The sequence below is a fragment of the Prunus dulcis genome, chromosome 6 (genome assembly GCF_902201215.1).
Source record: "Prunus dulcis chromosome 6, ALMONDv2, whole genome shotgun sequence".
In the NCBI taxonomy this organism is placed as follows: domain Eukaryota; kingdom Viridiplantae; phylum Streptophyta; class Magnoliopsida; order Rosales; family Rosaceae; genus Prunus; species Prunus dulcis.
Window position 1 is genome coordinate 24,331,917 of NC_047655.1, and position 20,405 is coordinate 24,352,321.

Here is a 20,405-nt window from a genome sequence, read left to right on the forward strand (position 1 = left end):
CATCTACAAATCGATCTTGAAGAATTATTCATTAATAATATAAATAAAATGGGCCATTATCCACCACCCACTAACACTCTGAGCCAGGTTTTGTCAACATATTACAACCAACTAATTCAAAATAAAAGAACCATATATTTCAATGATACATATATACTAGCACACACGAACAAGACATATAAACTTAAGCAATCTACTTGATACACAAATTCTTTATTAGGTCTTCAATAAGTTTCTCCACGTTGTTGTACGAAGTACGAGCCAGCTTCACAAACAGCATTCTGAGCCAATTTTGCGAACCTCTCCACAGACTTGGGAATGTGCTCACTTGCATGATCTTCCCTCAAATCCCTTACATCAGACTTATCCTTCATATCAAACCCACTCTTCCAAACCTCATCACCAAATAACACAACAAATTATTCCAATGAAAAGTGAAATATAATATCACCAGCTAGCTAGCTAGCTAGTTCTGGTGTTGCAAATTTCGAATGTATTCGATCAGCTGCTCCAAGTTGTTGTGAGAAGATCCACCTTCGGCAACACTGTCACGAGCCAATTTCGAAATGGCATCCATGGAGCTCTGGATCTCCTCCCTTTTGGGTCCCATCAAAGTTTGTACCATGCTCTCAATGTTGGACCGGTCACAATTTTCATTCAATTGGAGACCAATCTTCCACTGCCGGCAAACAGTTCTGCTAATAATATATTGGTCCCCCAAATTCGGCCAACAGATCATGGGCAGCCCGGCCACAATGCTTTCAAGCGTGGAGTTCCACCCACTGTGGGTCAAAAACCCACCTACCGATTTGTGGGCTAGCACCTCCTCCTGCGAAACCCAATCCACTATGTACCCTCTTTCTTTCGTACCCTGTTCCAGCTCCGCGGGAATTTGGTGGTCCCCAGATGTGATGTCGGACCTCATGACCCACAAAAAGGGGTTTCCACTGTTGACCAGACCATACCAAAACTCTATCACCTGGGCACGTGTCAAGTGGACCAAAGTCCCGAAGCTGACGTAGATAACCGATTTGGACGGCTGGGAGTCGAGCCACGTCATGCAGTTTAGGTCGCTTTTCCAAAGAGAACCGTGGGATGCTAGACCTCGAGACATGTCACCTATTTGGGAGTTGAGGAGAGCGTGGAGTGGTCCAAGGGTGTAAATCTTGGGAAACATGAGGGCCATGTGGGAAATGCAAGGGGCATCGAGCTCATAAACTGTGTCGAGAATGAGAACCGAGGCTCGTTTTAGGGTTTGGGTCTCGTTGATAGCGAATTGAAGAGATGGGTGGTCAGCTTGTTTGACTCGGCAAAAACCTGGCAAGTCTTGGCGATGCAAAAGGCCTTCCATTCCGGGAACTCCCGTAATTTCCACATTCATGTCATCATCTGTTTAGAACTCACAAATCACATAATTAATTAATTAAAATTTTTTTTCAAGCAAGTTAATTAATTATGACAGCTTTGTGGTGACGACTTCTAAAATATTGTATTACATGCGCGGGAGGATCTTGTTATAGAAACTTCAAAAATATTACATGTATCATTCCACTCCAACGTGTTACATGTCAATTTATTAGTGTTTATATTTCAAGTTTTATTTATGTTTTCTATTATCCAAAATCCATGTAAATAAGTTTCATAAGACAAATAATTGAAGTGATATGGAGGTCGTTCATATATATGGAGATGAATAAAATAAGAGGTGAAGTAGAGACATTTACCTTGAAAAGGAAGCTGGCCATTCTCAATGAGCTTGGGGAGACAAAGACAAGTCCACAGGTAACGAGGACAAGGAACATTAAAACTTAGAATGGGCAGCTCCAGCTCCTCCGCCACATCAAACGCAAAAGTGACGAGCCCATCTGTCATGATACAGCTCGGAGGCGGCACCAGAGCATCATTCGATTTGGCCTTAAGCGAAATGGTTTTGAGCAGCTCCCGGAAATGAGGCCTAATGGACGTCTTCAACGCAATCAACAACTGGCTATTCAGGGTACGGGGGTCATCCTCGGGGAGGCCATCGGAGATGGACTCGAAATGGAGGGTGGGGAAATGAGTCGAGAGGGCTTGGCGGTTGGCCAAGCGCTGGTGGTTGTGGTGAGTGTTGACATAGGTGACATGAAGGCCTGCATGGCAGAGAAGCTGCGCTAAGCATAGCAAGGGCTTCATGTGACCTTGGAGTGGGAAGGGAAAGATGACTACGTGAGGTTGCTTCATTGCCATTGGGTTAATATTTTAGCTAGGTTTTCTTGCTCTTAGGGCTTTCTTAATTGTAAGTTATATCAACCTATTACAGAAGGGGTGGTATATATAGAATCTGGAAATGGCATATAAAATTGCAAGGCGTTGAAAATGTAAACTTAAACTAAGGCCATCTTCAGTCATAGGCTAAATGTAGTTTAGGGCTAAAAATTTAGCCCTCCAAAATATTAATTTTTTAAAGAATAGTGCATGGCTAAATTTTTTCCATCTCCAACCATGCATGGCTATATTTTAGGGTCCTTCATATTTTATTATTTTGAGAAAAATTATAGTACAACACTCATACATTCCACAACTATATATTGTTTAATTTAATTAAACTACAATTCAGAGACAATATTCCATATTTAATTAAACTACTATTTACTTTTTTATAATTTTTTTTAAAATAACACTTGAAAATATTTTAAAAGGTGACCATATTTATTTATAATTAAAAAAGAAAAAGAAAAAAAAAAAAAAAAAGGCTTTCAATAGTCTGACCTTAACGGTCATGATCAATAATATTTTATACTTTTGTCTACAACAATACGAATTGAAACATTTAAAAGGCTGTTAAAAATATATATATATCCAACTATGATATCAACGTGCTTTACTGTTGGCTGTTGAAAAGCAAATGCATGGGGCCCACTAAAATTTGGCCTAGGCCAAAGCTAAGTTTTATGTGGCCCAGTTGGAAGGTTAAGGAGCCAAATGTGGCCCTCCAAATTTGGCCAAAATTTTGTTTTGTCTATGACTAGAGATGAATTTTACATTATTTTAAGGCTATATTCAGGATATAGCCCAAAGCTGGAGATAGCCTAAGATGTCAATATAAGTCATGCATGCGTACACATAATACTATACCTTGAAATAAAAATAAAAATAGGTTCACGGATGGCGGCCACCTCACATGATATATATGGTAGTTAACGTGTACCCAAAAACAAACACAAGAAAAAAGATACCGTATCTCAGCTATTTTTCTCATCCAATGAAACTCAAGTTGAATCCTCCACCAAAAAAAAAAAAAAAGGTGAGAAAAACTAAGAACAGAGGATTAGCTTATACAATGATGAATGATGAGATGCTGGCTTTTATACATCAAGGTTACACAAAATTGGAAGTAATAGTCAATGTGAAGATATAACACAAAATTGAGTTTCACTTTGTTTCAAAGTCAACCAATATGTAGGCAAAGTCTAGTCCCTTTCAATCAACATAATATTCTTCTAAACGGAAAAAATTCTTTCAGAATATATCGTATCTAAAACGTTGAAAATATAAAATACAATAGTATAAACACGTGAACATATATAATGAGTGAAATAACAAAGGAATTAAGATATTATTCCTTTAAGTCTCAATAATGTAATTGTTTTTGTCGTTTGCCAAAAGTCTCAATGCAACACATACAAGTTGGTGTGGAAATCTTCCACGCATTCATCTCCATCTACCGAACTATGGAACTATCGAAACTGATTCTTTCTATATACATTATTCATACAATTAAGATCAATTTGAAAGTAGCATTCATTTCTTATTTGAACAAATCTTCGAATCTAGTGAGTTATTCAATTCAATCTTCGATATCAAACATGAACTATGAAATTTATGTAGGTTACAAGTTTATTGATTGTGAGGTTGGAAATCCGAACCAATTATTTGATCCCAGACTCGGGGCAATATTGTTGTTGTTTCGATCAATATACAAGGTTGGCTATCAAATAAACTGGTATTCTCAAACAAAATGACTAATATACCATGCAATCAACCTATTCCAAAGAAATGACTAATATATATCATGTGCAGCATTAATTTTCCATGGAGATCCAGCTATGTTTGGCAACTGGGAATTTGAAGAGAATCTTCTAAATTCTTTTTTGTTTTTTTTTTTTTTTGATGAACTCGAAATTCTTTTTTTTTATTCCCCCACAAGATGAGGAAACATGGAATAAAAAAGACTCCAATTGCAAGTGGCAATTACTTTTGGTTTTGGTACCATATATATATATATATATGCTTGGCAATTGACATCAACATCCAACGCTTGGGGATCATGCTGTGTAGTGTTTTTGCATGCTACTTTTGGTATGGTGGCTATTTGACCCTCAAGTTCAATCGCATTGCTCGAAGCGGTAATTTTTTTATTTATAAGAGAGAGAAGAGGGATGTATCACGGAGGATTGTCGGAATTTTTATAAATTTTTTTATGACCAACTCAAAATAATCGTTTTATTTTTTATTTTTTAAAACCTACCATTACTTTGCATACCCTTTTTTTATTTTATTTTTTTGTTGCTCAAATTTCTCTGCCTATCATTACTTTGGTACAGACACTTATTAGGGCTGATTAGAGATTAGAGCATGCATGTATGCATGAGGATATAATATATGCATGATAAATCAAGGATGTTGTTAAACGAATTTTAAAATTAATTGAATACATCTTATGATCTAAGTATATTCTAATATTTAAATTAAAATATAAAATTAATTAAGTATACCCAATTTAATTACTAAAAATACCCATGGTTCACCATAATATACTCTATCACACAACACCAAATCCATTTAAGAGCTGACTGCCAAACACTATCAAACCACCAAACTCATTCAAGAGCTGGCTACCAAATACAATAATAATATAGTAAATAAATAGAATCAAGAAAGACAAAGAACATCAACAGAACTTCTAAACCGTTATGGTGAAATCAGACGCTCTAGTGTCTCATTAACTTGATTCTAAACCTTTATTTAAATTGTTATTACAGTCTTCATGAAAACGACACTTTATTTATTTTCATATTACTTATTTGGATTGTGCGCTTCCAATAATTTCACAACACTAATCAAGCTTAAGATATAATTAACTAAAGTTTATTACTCGGCTATTTTGTCACAAAGTAATGATAAGCATATATAAATTGCATACTGTACAAAACAAAAAAACTCAAGATACAATTCTTGACATCTATTTATTTTTATTGGAAGTAATAGTCAATATGAAGAAATGACACAAATTTGAGTTTCACATGATTTCGAAGTCAATCAATATATAAGCCAGTTCCAACTTCCAGCCACTCTCAATCGACATAATATGTTTTGTGCACGAAGAAAATTCTCTCAGAATATATCGTTTGGAAAACCCTTAACAAGCATTACCTATAAATATTGTGGAAAATATTATAGCCTTGCTATAAAACAAGTCCAAAGTAATTTGTTTTAATCCCACAAAACAATAAAACACCAACACCTACAATTGAAGTTACAGAGAGCAATTTGTGGGAAAGAGCTCGATTGACCCCTTGCATGCATGTATCACTTCACTTGTGGATGAAAATTTTGGATTTTGGATTGTTTATTCAAGAAGCAATGATACATATATACTAGCCCACACGAACAAGACATATAAACTTAAGCAATCTACTTGATACACAAATTCTTTATTAGGTCTTCAATAAGTTTCTCCACGTTGTTGTACGAAGTACGAGCCAGCTTCACAAACAGCATTCTGAGCCAATTTTGCGAACCTCTCCACAGACTTGGGAATGTGCTCACCTGCATGATCTTCCCTCAAATCCCTTACATCAGACTCAAACCCAATCTTCCAAACCTCATCACCAAATAACACAACAAATTATTCCAATGAAAAGTGAAATATAATATCACCAGCTAGCTAGCTAGCTAGTTCTGGTGTTGCAAATTTCGAATGTATTCGATCAGCTGCTCCAAGTTGTTGTGAGAAGATCCACCTTCGGCAACACTGTCACGAGCCAATTTCGAAATGGCATCCATGGAGCTCTGGATCTCCTCCCTTTTGGGTCCCATCAAAGTTTGAACCATGCTCTCAATGTTGGACCGGTCACAATTTTCATTCAATTGGAGACCAATCTTCCACTGCCGGCAAACAGTTCTGCTAATAATATAATGGTCCCCCAAATTCGGCCAACAGATCATGGGCAGCCCGGCCACAATGCTTTCAAGCGTCGAGTTCCACCCACTGTGGGTCAAAAACCCACCTACAGATTTGTGGGCTAGCACCTCCTCCTGCGAAACCCAATCCACTATGTACCCTCTTTCTTTCGTACCATTTTCCAGCTCCACGGGAATTTGGTGGTCCCCAGATGTGATGTCGGACCTCATGACCCACAAAAACGGGTGTCCACTGTTGACCAGACCGTACCAAAACTCTATCACCTGGGCACGTGTCAAGTGGACCAAAGTCCCGAAGCTGACGTAGATAACCGATTTGGACGGCTGGGAGTCGAGCCACGTCATGCAGTTTAGGTCGCTTTTCCAAAGAGAACCGTGGGATGCTAGACCTCGAGACATGTCACCTATTTGGGAGTTGAGGAGAGCGTGGAGTGGTCCAAGGGTGTAAATCTTGGGAAACATGAGGGCCATGTGGGAAATGCAAGGGGCATCGAGCTCATAAACTGTGTCGAGAATGAGAACCGAGGCTCGTTTTAGGGTTTGGGTCTCGTTGATAGCGAATTGAAGAGATGGGTGGTCAGCTTGTTTGACTCGGCAAAAACCTGGCAAGTCTTGGCGATGCAAAAGGCCTTCCATTCCGGGCACTCCCGTAATTTCCACATTCATGTCATCATCTGTTTAGAACTCACAAATCACATAATTATTAATTATTTTTTAAAAGCAAGTTAATTAATTATGACAGCTTTGTGGTGACGACTTCTAAAATATTGTATTACATGCGCGGGAGGATCTTGTTATAGAAACTTCAAAAATATTACATGTATCATTCCACCCCAACGTGTTACGTGTCAATTTATTAGTGTTTATATTTCAAGTTTTATTTATGTTTTCTATTATCCAAAATCCATGTAAATAAGTTTCATAAGACAAATAATTGAAGTGATATGGAGGTCGTTCATATATATGGAGATGAATAAAATAAGAGGTGAAGTAGAGACTCTTACCTTGAAAAGGAAGCTGGCCATTCTCAATGAGCTTGGGGAGACAAAGACAAGTCCACAGGTAACGAGGACAAGGAACGTTAAAACTTAGAATGGGCAGCCCCAGCTCCTCCGCCACATCAAACGCAAAAGTCACGAGCCCATCTGTCATGATACAGCTCGGAGGCGGCACCAGAGCATCATTCGATTCGGCCTTAAGCGAAATGGTTTTGAGCAGCTCCCGGAAATGAGGCCTAATGGACGTCTTCAACGCAATCAACAACTGGCTATTCAGGGTACGGGGGTCATCCTCGGGGAGGCCATCGGAGATGGACTCGAAATGGAGGGTGGGGAAATGAGTCGAGAGGGCTTGGCGGTTGGCCAAGCGCTGGTGGTTGTGGTGAGTGTTGACATAGGTGACATGAAGGCCTGCATGGCAGAGAAGCTCGGCTAAGCATAGCAAGGGCTTCATGTGACCTTGGAGTGGGAAGGGAAAGATGACTACGTGAGGTTGCTTCATTGCCATTGGGTTAATATTTTAGCTAGGTTTTCTTGCTCTTAGGGCTTTCTTAATTGTAAGTTATATCAACCTATTACAGAAGGGGTGGTATATATAGAATCTGGAGATGGCATATAAAATTGTACGGCGTGGAAAATGTAAACATAAACTAAGTCATCGTGCATACGTACACTTATACTAATACTATACCTTGAAATAAAAACAACTTTAAAAATAAAAAATAAAAAATAAAAATAAAAGGGTTCGAGGATGGTGGCCACCTCACATATGATATATATAACGTGTACAACTATTTAACACATAATAAATTAGATACGAAAACTCATGGCACACAGGCCCAAAAACAAAACAAGAAAAAAGATACTGTATCTCAGCTATTTTTCTCATCCAATGAAATTCAAGTTGACTCCGAAAAAAAAAAAAAAAAAAAAAGGAGAGAAAACTAAGAACCGAAGATTAGCTTATACAATGATGAATGATGAGATGCTGGCATTTATACAGCAAGGTTACACAAAATTGAAGAAATGACACAAAATTGAGTTTCACGTTGTTTCGAAGTCAATCGATATGTGAATAAGATCCAACCACTCTCAATCGACATAATATTTTTCTAAATGAAAAAAATTATTTCAGAATATATCGTATCGAAAACCTTGAACCAACATTACCTATAAATATTGTGGAAAATATAAAATACAATAGTATAAACACGCGAACATATGTAATGAGTAAAATAACAAAGGAATTAAGATATTCTTCCTTCAAGTTCACCTCTGTCAAAAACAAGTCTCAATAATGTAATTGTTTTTGTCGTTTGCCAAAAGTCTCAATGCAACACATACAAGTTGGTCTTTGGAAATCTTCCACGCATTCATCTCCATCTAGAGAACTATGGAACTATCGAAACCGATTCTTTCTACATTATTCATACAATTAAGATCAATTACATAAGTCATGAAGGAAAATTTGAAAGTAACATTCATTTCTTATTTGAACAAATCTTCTAATATAGTGAGTTATTCAATTCAATTTAATCTTCGATACCAAACATGAGCTATGAAATTTATATATATGTTACAAGCTTATTGATTATGAGGATGGAAATCCAAACCAACTATTTGATCCCAGCCTCATGGCATTATTGTTGTTGTTTCGATCAATATACAAGGTTGGCTATCAAATGAGCTGGTATTCTCAAACAAAATGATGCATTGAACCTATTCCAAAGAAATGAATAATATATATCATGTGCAGCATTAATTTTCCATGGAGATCCAGCTATGTTTGGCAACTGGGAATTTGAAGAGAATCTTTTAAATTCTTTTTTTTTTATTCCTCCACTAGATGAGGAAACATGGAATAAAAAAGACTCTAATTGCAAGTGGCAATTACTTTGGGGATCATGTTGTGAATGTGTAGTGTGTTTGCATGCTACTTTTGGTACGGTGGCTATTTGACCCTCAAGTTTAATCGCATTGATCGAAGCGATAATTTTTTATTTATAAGAGAGAGAAGAGGGATGTAATTGATCATGGAGGATTATCGGAATTTTTATAAATTTTTTTAATGAACAACTCAAATATTGTCATGGTTACAAAACAAAAATAATAGTTTTTATTATTATTTATTTTACCTCTATTACTTTGAATACCCCTTTTTTTTTGTTGCTCAAATTTCTCTGCCTACCATTACTTTGGTACAAACACTTATTAGGGCTGATTAGAGATTAGGGCATGCATGTATGCATGAGGATATAATATATGCATGATAAATTAAGGGTGTTGTTAAACGAATTTTAAAATTAATTGAATATATCTTATGATCCAAGTACAGTCTAATATTTAAATTAAAATATAAAATTAACTAAGTACACTCGATTTAACTACTAAAAATACCTCTTGTATACTGTAATACACTCTATCAAACAACACCAAATTTATTTAAGAACTGATTGCCGAACACTATCAGACCACCAAACTCATTCAAGAGCTGGCTGCCGAATAAAATGATAATATAGTAAATAAATAGAATCAAGAAAGACAAAGAACATCAACAAAACTTCAAATAGCATCGGCAATAAAACGTTTATATATATAAAAGTCCTTTTTGAGCCCAGAAACAAAAGTACATATTAGTATGGCAAGGAAACATTTTCTACTGAGACTTGAGAGAATAGGATAGAGAGCTTTCTCAAGCAATGACCATTTTGGACTCAAAAATTTCCTTTTAACTCCCAAATTCCTTTATAGTGTCTCTTTTCCAACCCTCAAAGTGGAAAATATTATCACTATCAGATAAGCTATCTCAATTATTCCCATCCAGCCAACAAAGAAAAGTCACGCATCTCATACAAGATACACACAGTCGGTTCAGTCTTTCAAAATCTATCCTTTAGGTTAACCCAGCATTATTGAAACTTGGATGCCATTTCTCATCTTCATTTCTTTTCCCTCCAGAGAAGAGCTTATAACTTATCAAGGTTCTAGAAACTCTTCTTCTTTGGGACATAAGCATACCTAAATAGTTAAAAAGTTCATACCCTAGATAGATAAGCTCGAGTTTCAAAGACAATTTACTATATGGTCAGAATTGAATATGATGAGTAGAATTGTACTTATTAAAATTATATTTATTTTACAATTCAATATATATTTTTCGGTCCTTTTATATTATGATAAATTAGTAATTCAATAAATAATTTGGTAATATAGTGTATTCAATTAATTTTAAGGTTCGTTTAACAACACCCTAAATTAATTGCTCAAAGATCTCTTAAAACTGTCTGCAGGTCCACCTTCACTGACACCGAACCCAAAATCTCGTCCCTCCGATCTTCCATCAATGCCCTTACCATCTTCTTCTCCACTGTTGATCTATAACATTTGTCCTTCATATCAACCCGAGTCTTCCATCTCCCAACCCATCTACTAATCACCGGCTGGTCCGCCAGTTGGGGCCAGCAAAACACCGGTACCCAAGGGTAGAGCTCAATCCACCCAAAGCTTCATGGGCTAGGACATCCTTTTTCTTTGCCAAGAATTTGGTCTTAGAGCTAACGAAACTCTAGTTCCCATTGGCAATGTGGCCCAACCCAACTGCAGGTGATCCAGACTTCCTAACATAGAAAAATAGTTATGGACTAGTAAATTGATGTGGACTTCCAAACAACAAAATAGTTATAGAATTTGTATGTCGAAGGGATAATATTATTCTGTTATTTTTAATCAATTACGTAATGTTGGCAGTAGACTCTAAAATTTTTCAGCAGAGGTGCAATTCTTAAAAGCTAAAAGCTTATAAAATTTAAATTTTTTAATTAAAAAAAAAGAGAATCAAATATTCTTATAATTTAAACAATACTAATGTTTAAATTCCATGAGCAAGTTATCAATCAAAATACAAGTGCCTCTCTGCCTGGACTGGACTATAGTCTGGGAACATGAAGGGATGGATATGCTCGAGGCTGTTGGGGGAGCAGCGGTTTGTGACATGAAGAAGAGGGGAAGTTAATTAACAGGTTTTAATGAATCTGTAGATATATTGGGGAAGTTAATTAACTGTTGATGCAATTAACAAGAAAATCTACTGCTGTTGTGGCTGGGATGACTTCTCTTTTCCCTTTTACTGTTTTTTCTACTTTTATTTATTTGAAGGAAGCCATGACAACAATTGGAACAAAATCAATGCAATCCTCAAGGTCTTCATTGTTTTGGTTCTAGAAAAAATCTCTTCGTTCAAACTAAACATAAAATCATATCCTATCCATCTATGTAGAACCCCGCCTCTCCCCCCACCTCGAAAAAAAAAAAGGAAGAAAAAAAAAAAATAAGAAAAACTTTTTGGTAGATTGAAGTCAAAGCCACTTCCCTGAAGTTAAAGTCCGGGATATGACAAATCAATTCGATGAATCATCTCTTATTTCGAAGAAGTGGTTCACCAGAAGCTCCTTGCAGCCTCATAGAGGACAAATCACAGCAGTGCTTCACTTGCTCATTTCATCGAACAGTTTCTGGTTCTTAACAGCCTATCTTTGTCTCAGTAGAGTCTTTCAGTGGCATGTTTCGGTCCTCTTCCCCATTACTTAGAAAAATGAGCCACCGGTTCAGGTACAAGATACTATCATTACCGCCTGGACAATTAGACATCTAACCAGTAATCGCAATGACCCAATTGCAAGAGCGGAGCTCTACCAACTGAGCTATATCCCTCGAACCATGAATTGTTTTATGATCCATCAATCAGATAGATGAATTTTAGAATTGTTCAAGAAACAAGTGATCCCTTTTCTCGATACCGATGGATCCTATACATATTCCTCTCGTTACATCAACTAATCTTAGTCTTGAATCCCGTTGAAGGGGGGAGGTTGATAAATATTTTTATGTATTCTTCTAATACCATATATTTTATTACTTTATATTTTACTCTTTTATTTTAAAAAACTTCCTATTATTTTGTGCATGAGCAGAGGTACAACTTCAGCAGCTTCTATGGAGTTTTCCGGCGACCGGAGGTGCAGGTGCACCTCTTTGCGCCTGCACAGGTCCGCCAGTGGTCATATGAAAAAGTTATCACGCATAACGAAACTTGAATAGTTGGGAATAGCAACAACGTGTTATTCATGTGATATACAAATTTTTTTTTCCTTACGAGAGCCTTTCATCGTAAATTGATATTTGCAATATGATAGACTAGGATATATGTAGCATGTCCTTGACACATAGTAGTTATATAGGATACTATTACCAAATAAGTCCTCGGAAGCTTTTTCTTGTTATGCCTAATGTNGGCCAAATCTACAAGCTAAAGGCCTAAAATCCAAGAGTAGCCTGGAGTTAGAAGAAGCTTTTCTTCGGTCCTCCATTTTTGTTTCAGCTTTTCACTTTAAGTTATGCTCTTTAGTCTTTTCCCTTTAACCAGAGAGATCTTATTTTACTATGCACAAAAGGGAAATCAATACAAAATGAAAAATGTATACATCACCCCACATAGGCACATACACAATACCTTCCTTAGGTGAAAGCTAGCTTTAATAAATAAAGGGTTCGTGACACAAATTGTTAAGAATATTTCTTCTAATATTCTAATATTCTAATATTCTAATATTACTTGTATATAAATTAATTACTATTATAAAATAAATATTTATAAATAAATAAATAAACTAACCTTAATGAAGATAACAATACCGACAATGTACTAATAAAAGGGGATTGGAATATGACAAGGACAAGTAACAAAAAAACGGAAAGCCAACAGAGAAAGAAATAAAACAATGACAGATTCCCGGAAAATGAAACAGGAGTCCAAGTATTTTCCCCACATTTTATTTGAGTTGGTTTGCTTTACTTACACACCCATTATTCTGGAAGTAGGCCATGCTCCTCCTCCATGTACCATGCCTATTGGCTGTGTTAAAATTCAGATATGGTTAGGTAAGTTTAGCCATATTTTGTTCTCTAGCTAGCACACTGCACACAGGACATGCCTCTTTCTTGATATTAACAGCAAATAGTCACAGACATTGCGAATATTTGGATTTAATTTTGTAGATGCAAAGCTTAAGAATCTAATCATTGATCAAAGACTCGGCCTATCCACTTTGGATCATATTAGCACTATAGGCTTCATTTTATTTCGAGTAAAAACTAAGGATGTTATAAAGAGCATGAAAGCTACTAGAAATCTCTAATTCAATGTAGACAATAAGAATTGTTACAGTTTATGAATCAAATGTGCGTAAGTGATTACAAATTGTTAATCTTATATAAGAGCCCATATATATCAACGATTATAAATTAATCACAAACCCAATTGCGATAGTCCTAACGTTCTCACTGGATTATACAAAATGAAACAAAGCTTACTTTCTTTGTCTTTGCACTTGTTTGGAAAATTGTTATTTGCACCATAAATAGTTATCATTCACCCTCATAAATGTGTTTTTTCTTAAAAATGTTTTTGTTCACCGCTCTTAATTAATGATGAGCAGTATCATCGCATCAATTGTCATCGGATAAATTTAATTTTTGAGATTTGCGTACATTAAAAGACAATTAACGTCTTAGTGCTCACCGCTAATTCAGTGTTATGAGCAAAATATTATCTTTCTTATTTTTAGCTCTTTCGGATAATGCTCGATGATTTTTTGGGGGATGATTTTAATTTAATTAATTTTTGGTAAAATTTATAGAGAAAAGACAAAGATTAAGTCAAAGTTAAGGAGCTCTCAAGTCCGAATAAAACCAAAAGAAGGGAAGAAAAAGCCTTGTATTGGTTTAATCATAGGTCAGGCGCCTAAAGCCACAGCCCAGCTCCAATCAGAGCGGCCGCTGACGTAAGATACATAGAACTTTTCGGGCCCCACATCTCGTGGGGATCCGTGACAAAGAAAGAAGTCTCCTGGCTGGGACCCCAATAGCCACCTCCCCCTACAATGATGTGACCGCACTCATCATGTAGCCTCATACCTACACACACCTCAATGCATATCAGCCGTCCGATCAAAAACCGAAACGATCTCTGCACCGCACCACACACAAACACTCTGCCTCTGCCTCTTGTCTCTTTCTCTCTTTCTCTCTCTCGGTCAGAGTCAGCAAAGCTCAGAGTGACAGTGTGTGTGTGTGTGAGCATTGCAGATTGTCTGTGCTCCTCTGACTCATCGTCTTCTTCTCCGGTGAAAACCAAAACGCACTCACGAATTTCAAGAACAGCAGATTAAACCAGAACCCGAAGCGGCGTCGTTCTTGGTCTATGTGGCGGTAATTCTTTTCTTTGCTTATAATCTACGTTGCTTCGCGCGGCATTTGTTTTTTGTTTTGCTTTCGTTTGTTACGTTTCGGATCTATTTCGGGATCGGAGCGTTTCGGTAAATGCGTTTCTTCCATTGTTAAAGAAGCTCGTGTGAGAACTTGTTTGGCTAGCTGGCGCATTTGCATTTGCATTTTTGTTTATTTGTGTTCCGTTTGGTTGCCGAGAAAGTAGATGCTGAATAAAAGACAATGAGTTGTTTTTCTTGAAATGTCATTGCTGTGTGTGAGGGGCTCATGATTGGAAACTTACGAACGTAAAAGGCTTTATCTTGATTCTTGTGCATTTTACATTTCTTCGTTTTCTATTCAGCCAAACAGAAAAGAAAAGCTTGAAGGTGTTAGCTTTTTGTTGTGTGATTGCTGCTTTCTTAGGGTTTTGTTGGATCTATGAGTTCTTGCTTTCAGTGTGATGATTTCTGTGGTTGCAAGACTGGATTGTTTAAGCTATGTCATAATTTTATTTCCTTCTACATAGATCTATTCTTTTCTTTTTCTTCCATATGAGTTTGGTGACATCAGGACTTTACAAGTTGTCCCATTATTATTGAAAAGTGCAAAAAACTCTCTGTATTTGGTTACCTTAAATTTGGAATGTGATATCATTCTTCCCTGTTTACCATCTGCATTGGATTGTTTGATCAAATCCTGTGTTTTACAGCCCCCTGATTTGGAACTTATGTGATTATTTTGATTATCGTTTTTCTTTCTTTTCAGAATTTAAGGTTGGATAAGAGTGAGTGGGAAGTGAGAACAGATTTCCACACTGTGCTGGCAGCTAATATGTGAAAATGAAGCTCCAGAGCTACAATGCAATCTGATGCATGTCCAAGTAGTCGCTTTGTAGAACCTGCTGAGGACATGGGATCCAGAGTAGAGCTCAAAAATAGTTCAAAAGAGCAGAACAAGTCTACCATAGAGGACAAGGTTCAACAGCCCCAAATGAGTCGAAGAACAAAGCACCTAGAGAAGGTGAAAGTGAGAACTGGTGTTGGTTTGCCAGAGTATGATCTGCATCAGAAAGCAAGACAAGATGCAGATGATAGTGCCTTGGTCCAAGAAAAGTCTTTGCGAAATCGGTATAAGCAGAGTATGAAGGCGAATGCAGCTAAAGTTGATGAGCTTGTCAAGCACATGTCAAACTTGCCCGGTTATCTTCAGCGCCCTGAGAGAGGAGAGAACGTCAAAGAAAAGGCATTGAATGTTGGGGTTCTGGATTGGGCTCAGCTAGAAAAATGGAAGCACAAGCAGAAACATCCCCCAGAAAAAGGTAGCAATAGTTTATTGAGCAGTAGCCGAATTTCATCCTTGGAAAAGACTATTGGATCATCTAAATCGTCTGATCTGGTTCGCACTGGGACACAACATTCCTCGCGCTGTTCCAATCTTAAGTCATCTCAAAAGGAAGGCCTTTCTCAGGTTGCCAAACCATCTATCCAGAAAGATGTGCGCTTTCAAGACTCTAAAACTGCTTCGAAGAATGCCATTCATGGGCACAAAAAGATACCCTTCCCCTATGGGTCTCGTGGAAGAAACCACTCAGATATAATGGTTGATAAGGGAAAGGGAAAAGATTCAGGTCAGAAGATCACTTCAGAAATGGGAAATGCGGCAGCAAACTTGAAAAGTTATGGAGTCTCACTCGGTCAAAAGGAAGAGGTTAGCACTTGGGATGGTCAAGCTAAGAATACCAAGGAGTTGCAAGAATCAGATATCAAGAGGAAGAATATTGATCGAAGAATCATTTCGGAACATCAAGAGGGAGCTATGTCGTCTAACTTGGGAAGATATGATGTCTCACTCAGTTCAAAAGGAAAGGCAATTGCTTCCGATGGTAAAACTGAGAAAAGGATGGAGGAGTTGCAGAAACCAGATATCAATCTATGTCATCAACGTTTCCCTGTTGAGGAGAATACCACTGTTCTCTCTCCACAAAAGGAATTGCCCCAAAATGGCTTTACAGAGGTACTGGAGCTTTCAAAACCAAGAGCATCACGGGACGAGCGTGTGACAGAAGCTAAAGGGATTAGCTTCTCAGGTGGCTTCTCTACCAAGGAGATGGACTTTGCAGAACTCTGTTCTGAAGTTCCACACTCATGCCCACTGCCTTATGGAGTTGAGTTTAATAAAGTGTCAAACATGACGTCAAGTGGCTCAATCAACAGTAACAGTATGGGGCCTTCCTTTGTTCCGTCTCACTTGCGCTCATGCTCAAAAGGAACACAAGACCTGCTATATGAAGATAAATTTATAGAGAAGAAAAATTCAGAGAAAAAGCTTACCCGTTCAAGTTTTGATACTTCAAAAACATCAGATCAAGAAGAGCTGGCAACTAGAAATGGCAGAAACACAACTCCCAATCGCCGATTTAGCTTCAGCTTAGGTCGGCTTGGTAGAAGTTTCAGTTTTAAGGAAAGTTCAGATATTCCACAGTTAAGTTCCACATATGTGACAGCCAAATCAGGTCCTGTGAGATCTGGAACTTCTGATTGTCCAGATAATCCAAACAGAGAGAAGGCAAGTAGTTATAATAGAGCTAGGTCAAGCCCATTAAGAAGGTTACTAGACCCAATACTGAAGCACAAGGAGGCAAATCCACACCATTCTGTTGAAGCTATTAAACCCTTGAAAGCAAATTTTAATTCCTTTGTCCCCAGGCCAATCAATATCAGTGACTCGTTACAAGCTGCGAAGAGTGAGGCATCATGGGTTCAAGCTTTTTTGCAATTAACAATCAAGAACGGACTTCCTTTGTTTAAATTTTGGGTTGACAACAACAGCAGCTGTCTTGCAGCAACCACGAAATACTTATCATCTGGAAAGGATGATGTAGTCCAATATTTTACATTTTACTCTGTTAATGAAATCAAGAGAAAAATTGGTGGCTGGATGAGCCAAGGAAGTAAAGCCAAAAGTTGTCGCTATGTTTACAACGTTGTTGGTCAAATGAAGGTTTCTAGCTCTGACTTCTCCAACGTTGACGGACAGAACTTCAGTAAGTATATGGTAAGAGAGTCTCTGTTGTATGGTGTTGAGCTAAGACAAGCAGATCAAGAATCACCAAAGCTCGTACCAACAAGGGAGCTTGCTGCTGCTGTTGTCAAGATACCTAGCAAAGACTTGAGCCATGCTGAACAGCAGACTAACGAGGAAGTTCTGGAGAAGGGCTACGCCAAGTGTTCACCGGAGGATAGATGCTCTTACAGCTGGGAAGACAGTACTATAGTCATTCTTCCAGGTGGTGTCCATAGCTCACCAAACAAAGGAGAACCTTCACCACTAATTGACCGTTGGAAATCTGGTGGGTTATGTGATTGTGGAGGTTGGGATATTGGTTGTAAACTGCGTGTTCTCTCCAACCAGAACAAATCCTGTCAGAATCTGAAAGCATCCACATATTATCCTTTTTCCGATCATTTTGAACTTTTCGATGAGGTATTCATTTTTGGTTTCAGCTAAGCGCCGTCTCTACACCAGACAATTGGTGATGTTGTTTAGCCAATTTACATGTTGGTTTTGTATTTCATTTCAGGAGGGAGCACAGCAGAACAGGCCAGTTTTCAGTTTGGCACCAGGGAAGGATGGAAGCTACTCGATTGAATACAATACATCACTTTCTTTGTTTCAAGCATTCTTCGTCTGTGTTGTTGTGATCAGCAGTAGGAAACCGTCAGATCTGTCGGAAGTGAGTAACAGGTCAGAAGCAAAGGAACCGAGTTTGATTGGAAACAATGGAATCCAGGTGACAGGGCCAGCAAAATATGCCCCAAATCCACCACTGTCCCCCATTGGAAGAGTCTAGCTTCATGCAAGCAAAGCCTTTCGCTGTTCAAGTCCAACAATCGATGGTCTTCAAGATTCAAGAGGCAGTTTATAGAACTCCTAAAGGCATACTATCTCATAGTCAACAAATCATTGTTGTTTGAAAACTTGCATGAGTATGACCCTTGCAATTTTGTGCTGGTTGTACTGCAGTACCAACATTACCATGTGTAAAGGAAAAAATGTCGTTCAATACAGAACTCAAATACTAAAACTCAACATCTTCGAAGAATGATGGTGTAAATACTCTTATGCAGGGTTATTTCAGATATCATAGCATAATGCTCCGTGATGCATCTGGTTTTTAGTTTAAGATTAGTTTAAGATTACAACATTTTGAAGTTGAACAGGTGAAAAATTATACGAAAAATCTGGCAAACAAAGACGAGAAGACGACAAAGGGGCAATATAGCCAAATTCCAAAATACAATATAGTTTGTAGGTTTCACAACTCAAGAACTGAAGCATGGTGAATGCAGATAAACCATTTACCGTCAATTCTCTCAAACGCATTTGTTGCAAACTGTCCCCCCCAACTGCTACCCTTTGTCTTAACCAATTCCACACAAGAAACATACCCTACATCCCCTATAACACGAACATTGACATCTTTCAGCTCAATCTCTAGCGGGAATTCATAGTTCGCCCATACATAGTCCCAGCTAGTCATAACATCTTCATAACCATATATCCCACGTGCACCGGGGTGCACACAACAGACTTCTTTCCGGTTGGCCCAAAGGGCTTGCATGGCAGCCAGATCCCCAATCCTGAATGACTCGTAAAATTGAGCATTTGCTGCTAAAACAGAAGTTGTACTATCTTGGCGCAGAAGTTTGAGGCTATCCCTAATTTGTGCTGCTTTAGCATAGTTCTCCTCTGCAATGGCAATGTCTAGATCACGCTCCAAGGTTTGCACATCCAATAAGATGCTTTCGCCACTTGCATTATCCTTTGAGTCATCGCCTTTCACATTACGTGGTCTTAATAACCGCAAACCAGAGGCCTGAATAGAGGATGCTGCACTGAAAAAGTACAGATTAGAAGTGTTCAAATGGATTCCTATCAGAGGTTTTCAAGATAAGCACATAGATTACAGTGGCAAGGAAAATAAACTTACTGGGTCTTTCAGTCCGCAATTTGATACGACGATCCCCAGGCAAAAACTGATTTTTATTCCCCCTTCCAAACGTCTTTGCTACAACTAAATTGTATTGCTTTAAAGAAGGTGAAGAGAGATGATGAAGCATCCCGAAACTATAATTGCAGGAACACGGCAAGCTGTAAAATTCCCTAAAAGAACCATTTCCCTAGAAAAATAAAGATCAAAATAAGTCCATATCACCTCAACTTGAAATGTAAGAATGTAAACAACAATACAGGAAATAATTAACAAATTCAAGCATCTTCCATTCGTTTCTTTAATAACTTTCAAAAACCCAATCCGAATTTGAGATTTCCAACACTGTGAAATGGAAATTCAGAAAGAAAGTAAGCTTTTTTCATACAAAGATCACAACTTTAAAATATACATATACTCTAAAGCTTATCATAACTCACATTTAAGCAGAAACTAGATCCATGAAGCGCCATGAAGAAGAAGAAGAAGGTTTGCAATACAGCCCAGAAATTATATAACGAATAGGTCAAGGGTAAGGATAAGGATTAGGGTTAGGGCTTTGAGCTGTCAGTCTCCTGCTAATAGTTGGAGAACCTGTGGGAACTGAAAAATTAGGACCAGTGGAGGGCATTTGAGAAGACAAAAGAAAATGGGCCTGATTCAATGGGGAGGCCCATATTTTAGCAATTTTAGGTCAACTTGGTTGGGCCTAGGCCAAACTTTGGACCTTCGAGAAAAGATGTCGTTTTCCTTCTCGAAACAAAGAAGAGACTCCTTCCAAGAAACTTCTAGGGACATATCGTACTTGTTGTAAAGGCTTAATCGTGTAGTGGTGTGGCTCCAAAACATTCCAAGATTGAAAAGATTTCTTAATGAACAAACAACAATACATGTGAATGTCCACCATTTTCCTTGTCAACGACAAATTGCACCCAAAAACAATAGCATAAGATAATTTCAAATCGCAT

General features: G+C 37.7%; 4 protein-coding genes across 5 annotated transcripts; 1 reads left to right on the forward strand and 3 right to left on the reverse strand.

The window, feature by feature from the left end:
- Positions 1–466: 466 nt before the first annotated feature.
- Positions 467–2,172, reverse strand: LOC117630526 (7-deoxyloganetic acid glucosyltransferase-like). The gene is made up of 2 exons (XM_034363234.1): positions 1,725–2,172; positions 467–1,389 (listed from the first exon to the last, which is right to left on the reverse strand). The coding sequence occupies exons 1-2, from the start codon at positions 2,170–2,172 to the stop codon at positions 467–469; spliced, it is 1,371 nt and encodes a 456-aa protein (XP_034219125.1).
- A 3,762-nt stretch (positions 2,173–5,934) lies between these two features.
- On the reverse strand, positions 5,935–7,689 carry LOC117630527 (7-deoxyloganetic acid glucosyltransferase-like). Its single transcript, XM_034363236.1, has 2 exons — positions 7,188–7,689; positions 5,935–6,857 (listed from the first exon to the last, which is right to left on the reverse strand). The coding sequence occupies exons 1-2, from the start codon at positions 7,687–7,689 to the stop codon at positions 5,935–5,937; spliced, it is 1,425 nt and encodes a 474-aa protein (XP_034219127.1).
- A 6,533-nt stretch (positions 7,690–14,222) lies between these two features.
- LOC117631194 lies at positions 14,223–18,646 on the forward strand. Its single transcript, XM_034364207.1, has 3 exons — positions 14,223–14,447; positions 15,213–17,930; positions 18,028–18,646. The coding sequence occupies exons 2-3, from the start codon at positions 15,306–15,308 to the stop codon at positions 18,295–18,297; spliced, it is 2,895 nt and encodes a 964-aa protein (XP_034220098.1). The 5' UTR covers positions 14,223–14,447; positions 15,213–15,305; the 3' UTR covers positions 18,298–18,646.
- A 13-nt stretch (positions 18,647–18,659) lies between these two features.
- LOC117631195 (F-box protein SKIP8) lies at positions 18,660–20,025 on the reverse strand. 2 transcript variants are annotated; one of them, XM_034364208.1, is made up of 3 exons: positions 19,878–20,025; positions 19,438–19,627; positions 18,660–19,337 (listed from the first exon to the last, which is right to left on the reverse strand). In XM_034364208.1, the coding sequence occupies exons 1-3, from the start codon at positions 19,908–19,910 to the stop codon at positions 18,763–18,765; spliced, it is 798 nt and encodes a 265-aa protein (XP_034220099.1). In that variant the 5' UTR covers positions 19,911–20,025; the 3' UTR covers positions 18,660–18,762. The 2 variants fall into 2 exon arrangements, with proteins under 2 accessions (XP_034220099.1, XP_034220100.1); XM_034364209.1 differs by having other exon boundaries at positions 19,438–19,782; positions 19,878–19,994.
- Positions 20,026–20,405: the final 380 nt, after the last annotated feature.

Coding starts and splice junctions, on each gene's coding strand:
- LOC117631195 (XM_034364208.1), bottom strand. CDS start 19,910: ATGGCGCTTCATGGATCTAGTTTCTGCTTAAAT. Junction 19,628..19,877: donor GATCTAGTTTCTGCTTAAAT/GTGAGTTATGAT, acceptor TTATTTTTCTAG/GGAAATGGTTCTTTTAGGGA. Junction 19,338..19,437: donor ATTGCGGACTGAAAGACCCA/GTAAGTTTATTT, acceptor TTTTCAGTGCAG/CATCCTCTATTCAGGCCTCT.
- LOC117630527 (XM_034363236.1), bottom strand. CDS start 7,689: ATGGCAATGAAGCAACCTCACGTAGTCATCTTTCCCTTCCCACTCCAA. Junction 6,858..7,187: donor TGGCCAGCTTCCTTTTCAAG/GTAAGAGTCTCT, acceptor AGTTCTAAACAG/ATGATGACATGAATGTGGAA.
- LOC117630526 (XM_034363234.1), bottom strand. CDS start 2,172: ATGAAGCCCTTGCTATGCTTAGCGCAGCTTCTCTGCCATGCAGGCCTT. Junction 1,390..1,724: donor TGGCCAGCTTCCTTTTCAAG/GTAAATGTCTCT, acceptor AGTTCTAAACAG/ATGATGACATGAATGTGGAA.
- LOC117631194 (XM_034364207.1), top strand. CDS start 15,306: ATGCAATCTGATGCATGTCCAAGTAGTCGCTTTGTAGAACCTGCTGAG. Junction 17,931..18,027: donor ATTTTGAACTTTTCGATGAG/GTATTCATTTTT, acceptor ATTTCATTTCAG/GAGGGAGCACAGCAGAACAG.